We start from the raw sequence: 22,880 nt of genomic DNA, 5'->3' as shown, positions 1-22,880 counted from the left end.
TAAATACATAAATATATTATATGAATATAAATGGTATATGAATATATGCTTGTGTGTTTATGTATGTATGCATATATATATATATTTGTATATGCATGTGCACAAACTGTAACGTGAACAATAACTGTAAGCTGCGCTTCACTTCCGCTGAACTTGGGGATGGTGAGTCACCTTTAGCGTGGCTCTTCTTTTTATATGCATCTTCTACACATATCACTGTACATATACATGCCTGGTGTTTTCTGTAGACTAAGAAGAAGACCTTTGTTGGTCGAAAGATTGTCGAGAATGAAAAATCGACTGTCCTGAAGCTACGTCCGCGTCTGATTTAATCTCCCGATTATTTATTTAATGCAAATGAGAAGCCCTGCTCGTACTGTGGAGTTTCTACTATTTCTCACAGTTATATGTATTTATATATATATATATATATATATATATATATATATATATATACAGTCATGTGAAAAAGTAAGTACACCCCATGTAAAGTTTTGACTTTTTCAACATATTTCAACACACAGCTATTTGATCTTCATTTCAACAATATTGATAGATAAAGGTGATATAATATAACAAATATCATGAAACATTTACATTTTGTAGTCCATTGTATAATTTAAATAAACATAAATGCAAATTTCGCATGTGGAAAAAGTAAATACACCCCTACATTTATCACTACTTCAAATACCTAAAATTAGAATCAGGTGCACCAGCTCAGGTGCAAATGATTAGAACATCGTTAGAGAGGATCTTGGAGGAACCTGTCTTATTTAAACCTCAGACATTTAGTTTGGTTTGCTCTTTGTTGTTGAAGTGTGCGGCGTCACCATGCCTAGATCAAAAGAGCTCTCTGAGGCCTTCAGAAAGAAGGTTATAGATGCCTACGAGTCTGGGAAGGGATTTAAAAAGATCTCCAAACAATTTCAAATCAATCATTCGACTGTCCGGAAGATCATCTACAAGTGGAGAAGATTCCAAACAACTGCCAACTTGTTAAGGCCAGGCCACCCCAGCAAGTTCAGCCCGAGAGCAGACCGCAAGATGCTGAAAGAAGTCTCTAAGAACCACAGAATGTCATCACGGGACCTACAGGTAGCTCTTGCCACTGTTGATGTCAAAGTGCACGATTCTCCCATTAGAAAGAGGCTGCACAAATTTGATCTTCATGGGAGGTGTGCCAGGAGGAAACCTTTGCTGTCCAGAAAGAACATCAGGACAAGACTAAAGTTTGCCAATGAACACCGAGGCAAAGATCAGCACTTCTGGAACAATGTGCTCTGGACAGATGAGTCAAAGGTAGAGCTATTTGGCCACAGTACCGGAAGACATGTTTGGCGAAAACCAAAGACAGTATTTGACCACAAGAACCTGATACCAACTGTAAAGCATGGTGGTGGAAATATTATGGTTTGGGGCAGCTTTGTTGCATCAGGGCCTGGGCAGCTCACCATCATAGAATCCACTATGAATTCTTCATTGTACCACAGGGTGCTTGAGGATAATGTGAGGCCATCTGTCGGAAAGTTGAAGCTCAACCGAAGGTGGACCTTGCAACATGACAATGACCCTAAACATACCAGTAAATCCACGAAGGAATGGCTGAAAAGAAAGAAATGGAGGGTTCTGGAATGGCCAAGTCCAAGCCCGGATCGAAGTCACATCGAGATGTTGTGGGGGGATTTGAAACGAGCTGTGCATGCAAGAAACCCCTCAAACATTGCACAGCTGAAAGAATTCTGCATAGAGGAGTGGGCAAAAATTTCTCCCAGTCGATGTCTTAGACTGGAAGACAGTTATAAGAAACGCCTACTTGAGGTCGTTTCTGCCAAAGGGGGCAATACCACTGTTACATATTTATGTGAATGTATGTGAATTACCATTCAGGTCTTTGCTTATCCATGTGTAGTAGATTAAGGGTTGTTGTGGTTGGAGGGTCAGGAGCCCTTCTGAAAAAGTGTCCGGAAACGGAAGTGACCGGAAACGGAAGAGGAAAAGACACGAGGAAGAAAAGCGATGAGTATTCTTCTTCCTCGCCCCGCTCCGACGAAAGGTGGGATTGATATTGAGCCGTGTGGAAAAGCGGCGTTCCCGAGCCTGTCTGGCGAGAGGAGTTACCGGGACGGATACCTGCCCGGTGGACGTCCAACTGTCGTGCGGCCGTGCACCGACCCAGCGTCTGGCACCGTTCGCGACACCGTCTAAAAAGACGCGTACGGGTCGCACGTTGGGGCCTAACACGCGTTGCAAGTGGCGTGGGGCTTTTGGCGTGCTTTACCGTACCCGCTTCGCGTGGCCACGAGGGGCTACAGCCGTGGTGCCTGGTACGATACCTGCCCGGTGGAAACACGTCCACCCGGGGTTCGTTCAACCGCCCGAGTGCGGCGACGCCGACCATCATCTTGGTCAGGAGGGGCCCAGAGACATTGTGCGGGATAGAGACCAAGAGGGGGTCGTGAGTACCAACGGGGACACACATATATAAGATGGCCATCTTAATCATATAGGGAATTGATTGTGGATTGGGAATTGTTGATGGTTGTGTGTTGTTGATTGCTCGGGGAATATATCCTTGATTGTATCATTGAAATTGTATGATATCCTTACCCTTGAAATATATCATTGCACATCAGTTTTCTCTTGGGTGGAATTCATAGGGATTGCGTTGTGAAAGCGCATATATAATACTACTTTCTGGCGAAGTTCCTCTCACGGTCCGGGGGTCACCGAGACCAGGTAGTCACCGAGGGGACCACGTAACAGAATTGGGGGCCCGTCCGGGATCTAAAATTGTATAAAATAATAAAATAATATTTTTATTAGTTAAAATTTATTCATTAAGTAGTAATTGGAAAGTTTTTGGGGAAATTGGGGTAAAGTCTTGGGTGAAGGTTAACAGGTGTTAACGATAGTCACCATGGCGTTTGTGGCACAGAACTTTGCGGTAACACCGAGTGAGGCACAGTTCCGAGCGTTACTAAAGTCGGACCTCTTTAAATTGGCCAAACATTTTAACTTGGAGGTCCGAACTAATTTGAGGAAGGCAGAGTTGCAGGCCACGGTGATACAATCTATGGTGGGATTAGGAACATGGGACGAGTTAGCCTGGGAGTGGCTACCCGAAGAACCGGAAGACGTTGAGCTCCGGAAACTGGAGTTGCAATTACGGAGCCAGGAACGGATCAAAGAAGAAGAAAGGAAAGCAGAAAAGGAAAGATCAGAAGAGGAAAGGAAAGCAGAAGAGAGGAGAGAAGAGAAACAAGCAGAGGAAAGGAGAGTGGAACGAGAACTCCAGGAAAGGTTAAAAGAAGAAGAAAGGAAAGCAGAAGAGAGGAGAGAAGAGAAACAAGCAGAGGAGAGGAGAGCTGCAAGGGAACTCGAAGCAGAGGAGAGAAAAGCAGAAAGGGAATTAAAGGAACGTGACATGGAGCTTCAGCAAGAAATTAAATTCAAGGAGCTGGAGTTAATGAGAGAACGGGGAGAGGCACCACCCTTGCTGACGGGGTCGACACCTAACCAGAAAACCTGGGATGTGGGCAGACATGTGAGGCTGGTTCCACCGTTCAGTGAAAAGGAAGTCGCAAAATTTTTTCCACACTTTGAGAAAGTGGCTCGACAATTAAACTGGCCGGAGGAGGCCTGGACCATACTAGTGCAAAGTGTGCTGGTGGGGAAAGCTCAAGAGATTTATTCGGCGCTACCAATGGACCAATGTGCAGATTATGAGGTACTGAAGAAGCACATCCTCAAAGCCTATGAGTTGGTTCCGGAAGCTTACAGGCAAAAATTCAGGAATGCCAGGAAGAGGGAGAGTGAGACCCATGTGGAGTTTGCCAGAGTGAAAGAAAATATGTTTGATCGGTGGTGTGAGTCAAAAGGAGTCGGGAAAGACTTCGAAACATTGCGTGACTTGATCCTGGTGGAGGAATTCCAGCAGTGTGTCCACGAGGACATCAAAGTGTACCTGCAGGAAAAGAAAGTACCAAAGTTGTGGGACGCAGCCACCATGGCAGATGATTATGCCTTAACCCACCGAATAGGGGTCCACAAACCTAACTCCTCGCCTAGACTTCAGCAGGGGAGTTATGGAACACCCGGTGCGGAGAACGACCTTACATGGCGGCGGCCTCGAGATGATTATGGGGACAACTATGATACCCCAACTGTTAGAAATCAGAGGGCTACGGGCCCAAGACAAACTTATTTTTCGGGGGGCTCAAGGCCGACCCCGAGGTTCTCCCCCGGGCCTACTTGTGCTTTTTGCCATAAAACTGGACACTTGATGTCCCAATGTTACCTCCGGAAAAGGGAGAACCCGGAACGGAATCAGTCTAGTGCGACTCCGAATGCACTGGCAAGTGTGAGAAATCATTCTTGGAGAGCAGAGCTGGGGGAAGATTCCCCTGTCAAAGGTACGGCGTCCCGGGAGAACCTTGTTCAGGAGGGCTACAAACATTTCATTTCAGAGGGGTTCGTGTCGCTGGATGGCGACCCGAGTAACCAGAAGCCAGTTAGGGTATTGAGGGACACAGGAGCCCACCAATCGTTGATGCTGGAGGGCATTTTGCCATTGTCGGAGAAGACGGCAACTGGGGTTAGTGTGCTTTTACAGGGGGTCGGGGGCTATGTTAAAGCTCCGCTTCATGTCATCCAGTTGAGTTCTGAGTTGGTATCAGGGCCGGTCACCGTAGGCTTACAAGCCACCCTTCCTGTGGAGGGAATCTCTTTTATTATCGGGAATGATTTGGCCGGGGGGCGAGTTTCGGGTAATCCAATAATGGTGGACAAGCCCAGTAAGAAGAATAACACCACTCGGTTAGAGATGGAGATTCCGGGGATCTTTCCATCCTGTGCAGTGACTCGGGCTATGGGTAGAAAGCACGCGGAAGAGAAGGAGGAAGAAAGAGAGGGGGAGTTGGAACCCTTAGAGGTACGGGAAGACAACTCGGAAAAGGGAAATAACCAGGGGAGGGATTCCCAGGAATTTCGAGAAATGGTAGCGTCTGGAACGCAAGGGGACGTGGAGTGTCCGTCGGAGACCGCGGGGAACGAAGTGGAGCAAACCGCGCTGGTCCGAAGGAGACTAGTGGAAGAACAACACGAAGACTCGGAGATCCAGAGGTTAATTGAGAAAGCCGTTACGGAAGAAGAGGCTACGAAGATACCTGTGGGGTATTTCATGAAGGGGGAAACCCTAATGAGGAAATGGAGGCCCCCGGAGGTGCCCGCAGACGATGAGTGGAAAGTTCACTATCAGATTGTGGTGCCACCGCTGTACCGGAAGGAGATCTTGAGTTTGACACATGAGACCCCTTGGGCCGGGCACCTGGGAGTGAACAAGACCTGTGACAGGATATTGGTACATTTTTTCTGGCCGGGATTGCGACGGGATGTGGCGGAGTTCTGCAAGTCCTGCCATTCTTGTCAGCTGGTGGGAAAGCCGAATCAAAAAATCCCACCCGCCCCGTTAAAGCCAATTCCAGCTTTTGAAGAGCCATTCAGCCGAGTCATTGTGGACTGTGTGGGCCCTTTACCCAAAACCAAAGCTGGACATCAATACTTACTGACCATCATGTGCGCATCCACCAGGTTCCCCGAGGCAGTGCCTCTGAGGAAAATAACGGCGGCAGTTATTGCAAAGGCCTTGATTAAATTTTTCACTTGGGTTGGTCTACCTAAGATCATCCAATCGGATCAGGGTTCCAATTTCATGTCCACACTGTTCCAGCAAGTGGTACACCTGTTGGGGGTGGAACAAGTAAGATCCAGCGCCTACCATCCCGAGAGCCAAGGGGCCCTGGAAAGGTTTCACCAGACTTTAAAGAATATGATCCGAACGTATTGTTTTGAATGTGCCAAGGATTGGGATGAAGGGATACCCCTATTGTTGTTTGCGGCGAGGGAGTCCGTGCAGGATTCCTTGGGATTCAGTCCGTTTGAACTGGTGTTTGGACACGCAGTGCGGGGACCGTTGAAATTGGTGAAAGAACAGTGGTTACTACAGGAGTCCCGGACACCGATGGTGGAGTATGTGTCCACAGTGAAACACCGGTTGGCAAAGGCGTGTGAGGTGGCACGACGGAACTTGAGAAGGGCCCAGGGGAAAATGAAGGAGAGACATGACAAGACCTCGCAGATAAGGAATTTCAGTCCTCAGGACCGGGTGTTAGTATTGCTGCCCGTTCCAGGTCAGCCCCTCCAGGCTAGATATTTCGGTCCTTATGCAGTGGAGGAGAGGGTGAATGAGACAGACTACGTGGTGACCACTTCCGACCGACGGAAAAAGCGACAGTTGTGTCATGTCAACCGACTGAAGAAATATCATGAGAGGGAACCGGTGGAAGACGTAGTTCCTGTCTCACCTGTCGTACCGGTGAAAATGGACGGAAACGCCGGTGTGAAGTTTGATAACTTGGATGACCAGGCCTGCCCCAAATTGACGAACACCGAAGTGTTGAGTCATTTGGATGAGAAGTTAGGTCATTTAACAAGGGAACAGCAAGGACAACTGTCCAGCCTAATGTTCGAATTTAAACATTTGTTCACAGATGTACCTGGTCGTACGGACTTAGTATATCATGATATCGAGGTGGGGGAGGCCACTCCAGTGAAACAACACCCCTATCGGATGAACCCGGTGAAGATGGAGTATCTTCGGAAGGAGATGCAATATATGTTGGACAATGACATCATCGAACCAAGCAACAGTGAATGGAGCTCCCCATGTGTGTTGGTTCCGAAACCCGATGGCAGCTTCCGGTGTTGTACAGATTTAAAACGGGTGAATGCAGTGACCAAGACCGACTCCTATCCGCTCCCGAGGATTGACGACTGTATTGATCGAATAGGCCCAGCTAAATTTGTTACCAAATTTGACTTGCTGAAAGGGTATTGGCAGATCCCTCTTACCGATAGAGCCAAATAAATCTCAGCTTTGGTCACTCCGAATGGGTTATATCAGTACAAGGTCCTCCCTTTTGGGTTGAAGAACGGGCCGGCTACATTTCAACGACTGATTAATAGGCTCATTGCAGACCTGGAGGGGGTGGAGGCATATCTGGATGATGTAATCATCCACACCATGACCATGGAAGACCACATTAAGCAAATCCATGCATTTTTTCAGACGATGTCCGAGGCAGGTCTGACCATCAACTTAGCCAAGAGTGAGTTTGTAAGAGCACAGGTAGTGTTCCTCGGCCATGTAGTAGGGCAGGGTCAAGTACAACCAGTGACCGCCAAGGTAGAAGCTATCGATCGCTTCCAAGTCCCAAAGGGGAAGAAAGAGCTGATGAGATTCTTAGGTATGGCGGGGTGGTACCGGCGGTTCTGTAAGAATTTTTCGGATGTGGTAGCCCCTTTAACGAGTTTGTTGAGAAAGGAGACCCCATTCGTTTGGGATGGCAAATGTCAGGCGGCCTTTGCCCATGTCAAAGCGATACTAATGAGCTCTCCGGTCCTAACCGCTCCGGACTTTCAAGCACCTTTCAAGTTGGCCGTAGATGCAAGCGATGTGGGGGCTGGAGCGGTCTTGTTACAGGAAGATGAGGATGGGGTGGACCACCCCGTGTGCTACTACTCCAAAAAGTTCAATAAACATCAGGCAAATTATGCCACCGTGGAGAAAGAGACCCTGGCTCTCCTGCTAGGGCTTCAACATTATGAGGTGTATTTAGGAATCACGTCCTTTCCCATAAAGGTCTTTACGGATCACAACCCCTTAACCTTCATTCAAAGAATGAAAAATAAAAATCAGAGGTTGATGGGAGTTTGGCTTTGCAGGGGTTCAACTTGGAAATTGAACATGTACGGGGCCGGGACAATGTCGTGGCGGACGCTTTGTCCAGATTGAGTTAATCTGGGGGGGGGGGGGGGGGGGGGGGGGGGTGGAGGTATCTGGTTGGTTTCTCCAAATTGGCCGGCAAAGAAAGTTTTCGCTGGGGTTCAAACTTTCTTTCTTGAAGGGGGGGAGTGTTACATATTTATGTGAATGTATGTGAATTACCATTCAGGTCTTTGCTTATCCATGTGTAGTAGATTAAGGGTTGTTGTGGTTGGAGGTCAGGAGCCCTTCTGAAAAAGTGTCCGGAAACGGAAGTGACCGGAAACGGAAGAGGAAAAGACACGAGGAAGAAAAGCGACGAGTATTCTTCTTCCTCGCCCCGCTCCGACGAAAGGTGGGATTGATATTGAGCCGTGTGGAAAAGCGGCGTTCCCGAGCCGGTCTGGCGAGAGGAGTTACCGGGACGGATACCTGCCCGGTGGACGTCCAACTGTCGTGTGGCCGTGCACCGACCCAGCGTCTGGCACCGTTCGCGACACCGTCTAAAAAGACGCGTACGGGTCGCACGTTGGGGCCTAACACGCGTTGCAAGCGGCGTGGGGCTTTTGGCGTGCTTTACCGTACCCGCTTCGTGTGGCCACGAGGGGCTACAGCCGTGGTGTCTGGTACGATACCTGCCCGGTGGAAACACGTCCACCCGGGGTTCGTTCAACCGCCCGAGTGCGGCGACGCCGACCATCATCTTGGTCAGGAGGGGCCCAGAGACATTGTGCGGGATAGAGACCAAGAGGGGGTCATGAGTACCAAACGGGGACACACATATATAAGATGGCCATCTTAATCATATAGGGAATTGATTGTGGATTGGGAATTGTTGATGGTTGTGTGTTGTTGATTGCTCGGGGAATATATCCTTGATTGTATCATTGAAATTGTATGATATCCTTACCCTTGAAATATATCATTGCACATCAGTTTTCTCTTGGGTGGAATTCATAGGGATTGCGTTGCGAAAGCGCATATATAATACTACTTTCTGGCGAAGTTCCTCTCACGGTCCGGGGGTCACCGAGACCAGGTAGTCACCGAGGGGACCACGTAACACCACCTATTAGAGCCAAGGGTGTACTTACTTTCTCCACATGCGAAATTTGCATTTATGTTTATTTAAATTATACAATGGACTACAAAATGTAAATGTTTCATGATATGTGTTATATTATATCACCTTTATCTATCAATATTGTTGAAATGAAGATCAAATAGCTGTATGTTGGAATATGTTGAAAAAGTCAAAACTTTACATGGGGTGTACTTACTTTTTCACGTGACTGTATATATATATATACACACACACACACACACACACACACACACACACACACGCATATATACGGTGCGAAGATATATGTACAGCACAACTCAGATGTAGTGCACTGGCCGCGGACCTTTTCATTAGGCCGGTTTTGATGCCCCATGGATCAGGATCTGATGATACAAAATGTCATCTTGTTGCACCATTGGCAAGACATTGCATCACAGTATGCCATCCTTTCATTTCAGAGAGAATGTTAATTTGGGTGTCCTATATGATACAGATCTTGCTTGTAACTGGTTAAGATCTGTCTCAAGTCACAGATCATTTTATGTGCCGGTTTTTACACTGACTCAATTCAAATCCCCTGTATGGGTTGGATGTATCATTGACCACTTTTCCTCATTATGGATCTTGCTGGTTTATAAACATCACAGCAGACTCAAAAATGGCTAGCCTGCAGTTAACATACTCACCACATTTCCACATGTGGAAATCAGACCACATTATTAACATACAAACCTTGTGTTGAATTTTTTGATACAAGTGTCAATCACACTGCTTATTTGAACATGCTTCAGATGTGGTTTGGCCACCAAGAGGCCAATGGCAACATACTCACCTTGTGTTGAATGTTTTGATACAAGTGTCAATCACACTGCTTATTTGAACATGCTTCAGATGTGGTTTGGCCACCAAGAGGCCAATGGCAACATACTCACCTTGTGTTGAACCATTTCTGGAAGAGACTTGCGAACATGCTCCTGGAGACGAAACAGTGCCACAGAAGGTTCATTAGCCAGGAGAAACACGCTGTCAGTCAGTTTGTCCGACACTGCAAAATATTAGTTATAATATGAGCGATTTTCATTTAATCTTCTGCAGAAATCTCCATCAACTTTGTATGTTTTTCACAAATTATTAGAAGCATTTTCTTGGGGGAGAATGTCGACAAAAACACAGTCAAAGCATTTGCCAAAGTGACAGTTGCTGGAAAGGGGGATTTCAATGGTCAACATTATGCATGTCTAAAACCGACTTACTTCCTCATTTATTCATCACTTTTTCGTCTGCAGTAGCACATGTGTGTGTATATGTATGTATGTATATATATATATAATGCCAACAGACTTGGCATTTAATATGGAATATTTTTTTTGTGGGGGTGAACTTACTTTTCAAGATGTCTTAGAACCAAAAGTTAATTGGAATTATGTTGAAATTATTCTAGATTTTGTTAATGTGACCTTTAAAAGAAACAAAAACCACATTTGACATTTCGAAACAAATAAATTGATCCTTGAAAGTGATGTAAACTGATATCGAACTCAATTCATGGACAGTACTGTGTTAAACCACTGTACGTTTTCCAGAATTATCTCTTTATTTTACACATTAGCCAAAATTTTTTTTAACAGAAACAAAAGTTAAATTACGACTGGGATTACGGACAGTAAAATTACAGTTCAGTACTTCGTGTAACCCCCACGAGCATTCAGGAGAGCACGTACATGTTGAGGCATGCTGTTCACGAGATTTGCCAAGGTTTGGACAGGAATTGCTTGCCATGCAGTGACAATAGCCTGCTGCAATTCACGCACAGAGGTCGGCTGCTGGTCCAAGTGGTCGATTTGACGCGTTAATTCTGCCCACAAGTTCTCTATCGGATTCATATCCGGGGACATGGCAGGCCACTCCATATGCTCTACACCACGGTCAGCAAGAAAGTGTTGGATCATGCGAGCACGATGAGGCCGTGCATTGTCATCTTGGAAGACAAAGTTTCCTCGAAATGCTGCACGAGCAAAGGGAAGCAATGTTTCTTCCAGAATGGCCCTGTACTTGAACTGGTTCAGGTTTCTATTCAGAACAACCAGGTCAGTTTGGCCCCCTGCATGAAAAGCAGCCAAACGGTCACCCCAACACCTCCAGCTTGGGCTCTTGGCACTATACAATCTTTGTTGTAGGCTTCATGCACTTGTCTGCATACTCGGACACAGCCATCTTGACGATAGACCAGAAATCTAGACTCGTCACTGAAGATCACATGATTCCAGTGTCCTGGCTGCCACTGACGGTGCTCTCTGGACCACTGCAATCGGCGCTGGCGGTGTTGTCTGGTCAGGCGTGGCTTTCTCAGGGGATGCCTGGCACGATAGCCTGCTTGAACCAGTCGTTGGTTGACTAGCCTTCTGGATACAGGCACATTTGTCAGTTGCTGCCACTCAGCCCTAAGCCGATTAGCTGACTTGGTACTGCCATTGCGGACTAACCGGTGCAGCTGGCGATCATCCCTCCTTGTGGTTCTGCGGGGATGTCCTGGCCTCGGTATTGGAGTAGGGACACCCCTCTGAGCATTTCGTTTCAGGATCTTTGACACCTGACCTTGAGTGATGCCATATTGCCGAGCAATAGCACGGTCTTTCATGCCGTAATTTCGTAAAGCCACCACTCCATGACAAACAGCATTGTCGAGTTGACGGACCATCTCAAGAGGAAGCGGCAATAACTTTTGGAGACGTGCAGCAGTTGTTTTCCACTAATACAGAACGCAACAACCCTTGTATACCCAACTGTGAAGCCAATCGTCAAATGCACCTGTCCGTACATTTTGCCACACCACCTGTGATATAATCCTGTTGTTGACTTCTTGCTGTGACAGACAATCAGTGACATGGTTCTTTTAACAAATAAATCACCAAAGTGTAAAAGAAACTCACCAAATTGATATACTGAGTTAAGAAAGTAAACCCAAGTCAAGAAAAAAAAAAATACATATTAAATGCCAAGTTTGTATATATACACACATATATATATATACGTATATATATATATATATATATATATATATATATATATATATATATATATATATATATATATATAATGGTATCTGTAATATCAGCGGTTCTCCACTGATGATATGAAGGTCGCATAGTGACTGATATATATATATATATATATACATATATATATATATATATATATATATATATATATATATATATATATATATATATTGTTACAGACGCGGTGGTGGATGTTAGTTTACCGAGCGGTTTGGTATGACCACGCCTGCACAAGTTACCCGATTATACTCGAACGTTGCCGAGTCGCGCTACGCTAGGTCAATGAAGGAAAAGGACACAACGGCTGGATTCAAATGACACGACACCAAGGGTTCAGTTTTCAAGACCTCCGGAGGAGGTTATATTATGGCGGAAGGTTAGATTACAACTACAAGAGGGACATCATAGAAAGACAGGCACTTAGACACACTCTTATATTAACCCCAACAGACGACAGATAAACGGGACAAAAGGCTGACTCACACGGGGATTGATGGCAAGGAAAGGCAGGATCGATGGCTCCAGGTGCACCTGGGCTCAGGGCAGAATCGACCCGGTTCGGTCCGGTCCAAAGATGCGGGGAGGTATCATCGCGCTGGGGGTGGCGGTGGCTTCCTCTGCTCTCCGTAGTTCAGGCGCATCTGACCTCACATCCGGTAAGTCGCCGCGTATATCCGGCGGGGAGTGACACGCCCTCGGCTCGTTAGCTCCGCCCCAGATGGAATCGGCACGTCGCTTCTCATTGGGTGCGTGCGGGGGGGGTTACCGGCTCCGCCCTTGACGAGGGGCTGACAGGGAGCCCCTTCGTGGTAACCCCGTCGGAGCGCATGGTCATGGCGGCTAACCGAGCCGGTGTGAGGACGCACACTCCCCCGCGCCGCGCCCATTCTCCTCTGTTGTTGTAGTTGTAGTTGTAGTTGTAGTTGTTGTTGTTGTTTCATGGGGAAGATGGGAGGAGGTAAGGGAAGGTCCTAAACTCACTACTGGTGCCATATAATCACATTCTGGTGCAACGAAGAGTCAGAATTAATGGAAACGAGTCCTTAACTGACATAGACTAAGAATAACTAGCAAGATGTCCGAAAGTTGTCTACGTGAGATGCGGTGGACCTGGGCACGACATTTAATGGGGGAAAAAGGGGAAGGTCGGTTCTACAGAGTGTTGTTTACAGACAATGGGACTAGGGAATGGGGGATTGGGGATAGTTGGGGAGTATTGGGGAAATAGGGGAATATTTACAAGCGGATATGGAGGCCAAATTCCATATTCGCAACATTGCACCCTTCTCTACCCTCGGGGCGTCCCGACCCGATAAATTTTTACCTATTTTAGTGTGGCACTCAGATGTAGTTCCCTCTACTATTAACTCTACCCTGAGTGCGACAGTTTTACAGATATTCACAAATGAGTAAATATGTCCCCCTGCGACGTTGCACCCTTCTCCTCTCAGAAACACACCCACAGGATAACCGAATTGCGGAAAGAATTCGCAAACTAAACATACAGCCGGTAGGGAGCATTATTTACACGACTACGCTGCTATTTACACTACGATCCAGGACCTGTTTTTGGAGGGACACATGCAGATGTTATGCATAGAGAGAGCACGCATGCCAGCATCGATACACCAACCCACGAGTGCTCTGTGGCCTACGGCCTTTAATAACGTGCAGAGCACCCTTTCCCAGCATGAAAAGCACCACCCCATCACACAGTCAGCACCATCCGGTGCACCAATAAAGTGTTTATGAATCACCGGTGGTGTCACAGCCGGCCGATGTTCTGCCGCTGGTCTTGCCTTCGTGTGGTGCACTTGGCCTTCTTACTTCTTTAAAAATAAAGAAAGGCGCCAACCGCGTCCATTTCTTTATTGTGGCCGTCAGGGGGCCAACTATAAGTGGTTCACCTGTATGGCATAGGTGCCACGTAGACCCATAGGTCCATCCACGGGTGGTGCTTGGCCGCATAAGAACTGCGGTCCATGGTGGGTGGCCACAAACATTGCGGTCCATATGGTGTATCGATCCAGGCAGCAAGCAGCGAAAGTGCAGGCCCACAACTGCGAAGCCAGCACCTCTCTCTCCTCTCTCTCTCTGCCCCAAAGCCAGATCCTCGGAGGTGGGAGACAAAAGAAGCAGACCAGTGAGTAAGGTGGTAAGGGCGCAAAAGTGCACGCAATACAAGATGATGCACACTGGGGGCACATGGGAACCAGGTGAGACAGGTACGTTCCTACCGTACGCTCCCCCCCCCACCAGGTAACCTACATGGCCCCTCCCTTACCCCTTACTGTATCCACAAAACACAACACTACCCATAAACATCTACTTTACAAATCAACAAACATCCCTACTGTCTTCCGCGTTCCTCCCATAAACCAAATTCGTCTTCTCTCCCTCCTAACCAATCAAATTTGCTATTTCCAACTTTCCTCAAAATTTGCCATCTCCAACTCAACATCATAATTTGCCATCACCAATTCATCATCAGTCCCTCCTAAGGAGGGAGAGATGGAATCACCCCAATGTCTCATCCACGTCGTGATGCGTCTCACCAATCCACACAGCAATTCTCATTTCTGCACACAGAACAAAGAAAACACAGGTGTGGAGTCATCATCATCACCACAGGTAAGTGGCTGCGTATGGTGCGACAGGTTCATCAATCCTAACTATTTCCTAAATGACTTTAACAACTTTACACTACCCGGGGTCTTTCTCCGGCCAAACCATTGGCCCTCTTACACTTTGGGTTCTAAAAACCAATTCCCATTGGCCAAACTGTGGTGCTTTTCAATTTGGGGTCTCACTCCCCCGATTCATCTCCCGGTGCCCTCGCACAATTTCTGGGCTGTGGCGTGTACCTCTCCCAGCGGGTCTACCCACCTGCACACCTCCACCACTGCAGTTGCCTCCGAGCTTACCTGCTCCTTACCCTAACCTAACTACCTGGGGAAGGCCCTCTGGCGCTCTCCCCACTCGGTGCCCTCTCTGGCACTGGGCTGCCCGATCCACACCCGGGATCCTCAGGCACCCACTCACAACTACCGGCTCCCAGAGCCCACCTGCGGCCTCACCTGGCCGACATCCTCACAGTGGTGGAGTGCCCAACCAACTACACACACTAACAGGCTACACGCCCAGCCATTTCCACAACACTAATGCACCCATTCACAACACCATTCTGCAACCGCACCACAAATGCCAATTTCCAACCACAATTTACCTATACCCTCTACCTAACACTTACACTACCCGCCCCGGGTACTCGTGAAAGGGGTCCACTCTTCCCCCATCCACACCTTCGCACCATGCACACCACTCCGTACCACTTACTCCAACTCTCTCCACACACCTGTACCTGCACACCTGTGCTCTCACACCTGGTGCCACCTGCACCCTTCTCTCCCCAAGCGCATTCGCGCTGATCCACAACAATCACTACTCATACACTGCTCCACACACCTGTCCAGTTGCACACCTGGGCAATCACACCTGTCCAATTCTCACCTGTTCGATCCTCACACACACGGCATCATCTCAGCTAACTACTCCCTTCTGAAACTTGCGCTTCCCAGTCGTCCCTTTAAACTATTGCGCTCCCTCGTCATTATCATCCATACTAATCTACCTGCGTCCCCACTACAGGTATCAGTCACTAACTAAACTTAACGTCACCTAATGTCATCTTCTAGGGCCCTATCAATATAACCTAACCCACCCGGGCTAGTTTTCACTGCCATACACCCCATAAGCTATTGCTCCTTTGCCCCCACTTCTGTGAGGGATGGTGGATTTGCCATCCCACCACATCGGGGGTCTCTCTCTACCAATTTTGCACATCAAATTTCAACAAATTAAAAATTTGCCAATCACTACCCATCATCTGCCAATCACTACTGCCAATCCTTTGCCAATCATCAAATTTTGTTTTTCTCTAATTTTGGGTCCAAAACACTAACCTCATCACCCAGTCTACTCACTAATACCTCTCGGTGCGCCAATTCCTGTCCAAAGCCCGGCTTCGTAAAGCCAAGCCATGAATGCGGGTTGTTCTGTGCCAGCGGCTGGATGCGTCCGGCACTCGGTGCAGGGACGGGGGCTTACCCGGGCCGAGATCCCACGCACCATCTCGGCGTGGAGCCATCCAATGTCCCGATCTCGACCTGCCGGACTGCCTCAACAAAAGGTGGTCGCCATAACGACCCTTTCTATCGGGCTGCCCGCTCCGCCTCGTGGAGCACGGACGCAGCCGTTCAAAGCGAGGCCCAGCACGCACCGAGGGCCCGATTCGGCTATAAGTCGTTCTAAACTCTACCCCGTCTAACGTCGATGCTTCACCTGGACGCTTACACCCCGCAGCCCGTTCCTTGCTCACACATCCAGCCGTGCCCATGCTCCTCGTACCTTTCCTTACACACCCAGGTACCCTCATTGCACTCACAGCCTTGGTCACACACCTGACCACCGAACACTTTGGCACACATTCGTTGGTCGCACACCTCACCAACACACCTCTTCGCGCCCCCTCCTCAGTCACCTCCTCTGTGACAATCACAGGTGTGCTCTCATTCGCACACCCAACCACGTGCCTCACCACCAACTCCAGCGTGCATTCCCACTCACGCTCTACCATTCCAGGTGTGCATCCTTCCATCCCAGGTGTACATCCTCGCTCACCTGTCACCACCAACTCACTCTCCTTGTCACTCTCACTACTCTCACCTCCATTCTTGACAGCGCACTCACCCTTACTCTTGACAGCACACTCTTTCCTCATGCACCTGTCCGTCACACACCTTTCTCGCGCACACTCTCCCGTCACACCCTCTGTAACACTCACCACACCGCGCTTCCATGTGCTCCCTCGCACACACGCTACGACCGACTCACTCTCGCCAGCACCCTCACTCCTTGGCACGCACTTTTTCCTCACACACCCCAGAGTCGGATTTTCTCGCACACCTCCTTTTTCGCACACCAGACCTGTCGCACACTTCACCAACGGCCTCTCACGAACACCCGGGTCCATCTCGACCCCCAAGCTTCTTAAATCCCCTGGCGCATCATACGCACGACCATATTGGTCACCACTTACACCGGGTCCTCTTTCTCTTCGCTTCTCCTCCATCACCTGCGAATCCCTCATCCGGTTAATGAGCACATCATCACGATCCGAACACAGACTTTGGACCAATTCTTTTACTTCCTCCTTTATCTCTTTCTTATCCTCTCTCCGTCGCTTCTTAATTTCGCTCACCCCTTCTTCCACCTCTTCTAATTTTTGCTTCATCTCCTTCATCTCTTCGTGCGCCCCTTTAAGTTCTTCCTCTAACTCCACTTTATTTTTTTCTATGTGCTCCCGCACCTCCCGCTCTTTAACCTCCATCACCTCTACCACCTTGTCCATTTTCCTCGTCAGGTCCTCATGTACCGTCTGACACTCTTTTTTAATTACCCCTACGTCCTTTTTCATCTCCTTCTGTGTCGATTTTAAACCCTCTATTACCGCTGTGTTCTTCTTTACCTGGTCCCCCAACTCCTTTTGTCCCACTGTCAGTTGTTCTACTCCCAGCGTCAACTCCTCTATACCCCCTTGCAATTTTACAGTCCCCTTTCTCACCTCCTTCTCCATGCGCTCCTTACAGTGCCTCACCTCCTCGCGCACTCCTCCGACCTCCTCACTCACTCCTCTTCTGATCTCCTCTCCCATCACTTGCATCTCCTGCCCAGATGCCACCCTCATCTGCTCCATTTCCTCCCTGTGAGCATCCAGTTTAGTTTCTACCCCCATTCTGACCCCCTCTATCTGCTGCCCCATTTGGTTAACTTCCCTTTCCGCTTGGTCCCTCATGTCCCTCAATTTGCCTTCCATGGTGTTTTCTAACCCCTCTAACCCTTTTTGCATCCCTTCCATTTGATTCTCTTGAGCGGCCATTCTGTTTTCTACCCCCGTTAACCCCTCCTGTATTTCCCCTAATCTATTGTCCAATTTCCCAAATTTCTCGTCTAATCCCTCACTGGTACCCCTCGCTTCGTCCCTCATTACCCCCATTTGGTTTCCCATTACCCCCATTTGGTTTCCCATTACCCCCAATTGCTCACTCCGAGCCCTCGCTTCGTCCCTCATTACCCCCATTTGGTTTCCCAACCGCTCACTATCAGCCCTCATTCCCACCATTTGTTCCATAAGGGCCCTCATTTGCAGGAGGAAAAGGTTCGAATCCACCAGGGGCGCTGCCACGGTCGCGGGCGCGGTGACCAGCGAGGCGCCATTTTGCGCGTCTACTACCCTCGCTGCTTCGCTCTCCTCGCGTCCCTCAATTTGGTCCTGGACCGACCCTGCCTCACTCTCCACTACCGGACCCCAGCTGTCTTGATCCGCCATAGCGCGACTTTCAAAATTCGGGTTTTTATTTTCGTAAAACAAATTCAAATTTCGCCGTTATAATTTCGAGCGCGGGAAACGCGCTCCGAATCGAATTCTACCTCCCCAACACCAATTGTTACCCTAGTGGTACAATTGGTGTTCCAAAATTTGGGCCTAATAAATTTAGTCCCGGGTCCGAATTCCACTCCTCGACACCAATTGTTACAGACGCGGTGGTGGATGTTAGTTTACCGAGCGGTTTGGTATGACCACGCCTGCACAAGTTACCCGATTATACTCGAACGTTGCCGAGTCGCGCTACGCTAGGTCAATGAAGGAAAAGGACACAACGGCTGGATTCAAATGACACGACACCAAGGGTTCAGTTCTCAAGACCTCCGGAGGAGGTTATATTATGGCGGAAGGTTAGATTACAACTACAAGAGGGACATCATAGAAAGACAGGCACTTAGACACACTCTTATATTAACCCCAACAGACGACAGATAAACGGGACAAAAGGCTGACTCACACGGGGATTGATGGCAAGGAAAGGCAGGATCGATGGCTCCAGGTGCACCTGGGCTCAGGGCAGAATCGACCCGGTTCGGTCCGGTCCAAAGATGCGGGGAGGTATCGTCGCGCTGGGGGTGGCGGTGGCTTCCTCTGCTCTCCGTAGTTCAGGCGCATCTGACCTCACATCCGGTAAGTCGCCGCGTATATCCGGCGGGGAGTGACACGCCCTCGGCTCGTTAGCTCCGCCCCAGATGGAATCGGCACGTCGCTTCTCATTGGGTGCGTGCGGGGGGGTTACCGGCTCCGCCCTTGACGAGGGGCTGACAGGGAGCCCCTTCGTGGTAACCCCGTCGGAGCGCATGGTCATGGCGGCTAACCGAGCCGGTGTGAGGACGCACACTCCCCCGCGCCGCGCCCATTCTCCTCTGTTGTTGTAGTTGTAGTTGTAGTTGTAGTTGTTGTTGTTGTTTCATGGGGAAGATGGGAGGAGGTAAGGGAAGGTCCTAAACTCACTACTGGTGCCATATAATCACATTCTGGTGCAACGAAGAGTCAGAATTAATGGAAACGAGCCCTTAACTGACATAGACTAAGAATAACTAGCAAGATGTCCGAAAGTTGTCTACGTGAGATGCGGTGGACCTGGGCACGACATTTAATGGGGGAAAAAGGGGAAGGTCGGTTCTACAGAGTGTTGTTTACAGACAATGGGACTAGGGAATGGGGGATTGGGGATAGTTGGGGAGTATTGGGGAAATAGGGGAATATTTACAAGCGGATATGGAGGCCAAATTCCATATTCGCAACAATATATATATATATATATATATATATATATATATATATATATATACATATATATATATATATATATATATATATATATATATATACAGTATATATATATATATATATACAGTATATATATATATATATATATATATATATATATATATATATATATATATATATATATATATACATACATATATAGATATACACACATATATACACATATATACACACACACCCATCTTTTACTAACCATGCATAAAGCAGCCAGACATACGCAAAAAAGCATATACGAGCCGCGAACATGACCTGCTGTGTGATGTGCGTTTTCATGGCTTTTGCGGCCGCAAATTTTAGCTGGACTATAATCGAGAGCTTCGCGGGATATCCAACCAGATGTGTAAACAAGTCAACTCTGCAAATTATAGAATGCAAATGCTTCATTAAATGGATTACAGTTTGCAATTTAGGGTAAAGCATCATCAGAGATGTTACACAATGAAAACGTTTCGGGGATGTTCCATAATCTACGAAAACATGTCAACCCCGCAAATTATCGAATGCAAATACTTCAAGAAAACTATTATTGAAATTAGCAGATAGGCTCAATTCACACAATGCTCGCAATCCCACATATAGTACAGACTGTCCTCAGTCTTTATCATTGCTCTCCTGTTGCTTTGACCTGTGTTTTTGACTTGCTCTGCTCATCGTTCAATAATGGCTCCCAAGAGCAAGAGCAGTGCCAGAGATGCGTCGACTACCAAGAGGCAGAAGAAAGTCACGAGCCGTAGCCATAAAGTGAAGCTGCTCGACCGGCTTTCGAGAGGAGAGAGTGCAGCCTCTATGGGCAGACATTATGGAGTCAACAAATCTGCCGTTCGCTACATACGGAAGAATGAGAAGGTGATTCGTGACAGTATTTCAGCGAGCGCTGTATCGAGTACGAAGGTGGTCACCCATGTCCGGGATGTCCACATAGAAAGGAATGGAGAAGGCTCTCAGCATATGGATCGAGGACAAAGTACAGAAAAGTATGCCTTTGAGTGGAACTCTCATTCGCGAAAAGGCCAAACGAATTTACGATCATCTGTCTGGCACGGGTGGTGCCAGCACGAGTGATGCATCGAGCGATGATGGTACAAGCAATATATATATATATATATATATATATATATATATTGTCTACTACAAGCAGTAGACAAGATCGGGAGAGGGGGAAGAACCCAAACACAACATTTGAGAGCAGGGACAACGAGAGATTTGTGGGAGGTAGAGGGCTTGGGGGGAGGAGGCACGGGAAGGGGGTGGGAGAAGTATAACACACAAGGACACTGCAAGGACTTCCAAGAAAGAAGTTGGTTTTTCAAAAAAGTGGATCTGGGGTGAATTAGTGGGGGTAGAAAAGATCAAGGTTTTGGATGGGGGAAGACAAGAGATGGTGGTGAGCAGCTGTTTTGAAGACCTGGAGGGAGGAGTGGGATTGAAGGGAGTGGGGGAGTTTGTTCCAGAGGCGGGAGAAAAGAGGAATTGAAAGAGTGAACGTGAGCAGAGAGTCTTGATTTTGGCAGTTTAAGCATAAGAGGGTTTCTGGCAGATCTTGTGCGTCCTGAAGGAATATTTGGGGGACAGAGCACAGAGAGAGCTGGGGGAGCAAGGCCGGAGAGGAGTCGCTAGAAGACAGAAAGACCACCAACCTGCCTGCTGTGAGTGAGTGAAAGGTCCTCGGAGTTAGCTTCATCGTGGGAGATTCCAATGATTCTGAAAGCTTTGGTTTCAACAGCATGACGCCGAGCTAGGTGTGAGGCAGGAGCACCGGCCCAGAGGGGGGAACACTATTCCATTGAGCTGCGGATGAAAGCTTTGTATGTGGTGAGGAGCTCAGGTGTGCCAAGGAAGGACTTTGCACGACGGAGGATGCCCAGTCGGCGACTAGCTTTGGAGGCCAGCTTGGAAATGTGGTTTTCCCTGTGTTAAATTGTAGTGATTCTGATTTTTTCAGAATCAAATCAGTTGTTCCTGTTGGTTTCCTCTGCCGGGTGGTGCATTTCACCGCAAATACTCAACCATGAGGCCGAAGAGGCTTTCAAAAGATCTCCATGATAAAGTTGTGGAAAGGCACAGAACAGAGGCTGGGTGTAAAATATTTCAAAGGTCTTGGATATCCCTTGGAGCACAGTCAAGACAATCATTAAGAAGTGGAAGGCGTATAGTACCACGTAACCCTCCGTGCCCCTGTCTCGGTGTAACCCTCCATGCCCCTGTCTCGGTGTAACCCTTCATACCCCTGTCTCGGTGTAACCCTCCCTGCCCCTGTCTCGGTGTAACCTTCCGTGCCCCTGCCTCGGTGTGACCCTCCGTGCCCCTGTCTCGGTGTGACCCTCCGTGCCCCTGTCTCGGTGTGACCCTCCATGCCCCTGTCTCGGTGTAACCCTCCCGTCCGTGCCCCTGTCTCGGTGTAACCCTCCTTGCCCCTGTCTCGGTGTAATCCTCCGTGCCCCGATCACATGTATACGTGCGCTGTCCAAAGTGCTGCACCGGTTCGTTTCGCTCTCTAACACATACGGGATCGTCCGCTCCGATATACCGTACTATAGTACTGTACTGTACTACAGAGGTTACGGCTGCACGGTAGGATCTAGGGGTAAAAACACATTATACTGTACATACGTTCCCCCAATGAATCTCGGCGCTACGAAGCAATTTCACGGAAACGTTTGTTTACGAGCTCAACATGGCGGATTGGGAGTCGCAGCCTCGTTACACCTTCGGCTCCTTCGTGCCGCCGCAGAACCCTACCTACCTACCCACCTTTTTTCACCTTGTTCTGCATGTCTTGGTCTTCCATGCTCTCTGCGCGATGGTTTCACACGAGGGCGATCTCAGCATTCACGAGCCGCACCTGCTACGTACGTGACGTCACGCGACCGCTTTGTCCGTCAGCACTGCTGTCCCCAAGCCTGAAACGGACGGTTATTGCTGAAATATTAATTTCACATTGCAACCATCTCTTCTATATCCCAGAGGCTTCTAGAACCCGATGCTACACTTCCATATACAAAGCGCGTTAAGTAAATAAACGCACAGTTCCATTCGGGGCGTCCATTTATTGATTGTGACGTCAGCGGAGCCCGAACGTCGTTCTTCAAGGCGATACCGAGTCCTCGTGGGCTTCAAGGAACCGGATCCGTTACATTTGGCACAACCTGTCACATGGTGATCTACCTCATTGCATACATGATAACGTCATCT

General features: G+C 48.2%; 1 protein-coding gene across 1 annotated transcript in view; it reads right to left on the bottom strand.

Annotated features, from left to right (window-relative positions):
- The window catches only part of BORCS8 (BLOC-1 related complex subunit 8), a 50,199-nt gene extending 27,647 nt beyond the window's left edge, over positions 1–22,552 (bottom strand). Inside the window, exons 1-2 of the mRNA XM_078773417.1 lie at positions 22,440–22,552; positions 9,824–9,936 (exon numbers count right to left, since the gene is read on the bottom strand). Coding sequence (XP_078629543.1) covers positions 9,824–9,936; positions 22,440–22,476 — 150 coding nt within the window. The 5' untranslated portion in view covers positions 22,477–22,552. The remainder of the gene's footprint in view (positions 1–9,823; positions 9,937–22,439) is intronic.
- Between the last annotated feature and the right edge of the window lie 328 nt (positions 22,553–22,880).

This window comes from Myxine glutinosa, chromosome 2 (assembly GCF_964187855.1).
Source record: "Myxine glutinosa chromosome 2, kmMyxGlut1.1, whole genome shotgun sequence".
Taxonomy (NCBI): Eukaryota; Metazoa; Chordata; class Myxini; order Myxiniformes; family Myxinidae; genus Myxine; species Myxine glutinosa.
This window is presented reverse-complemented; position numbering and strand designations above follow the sequence as displayed.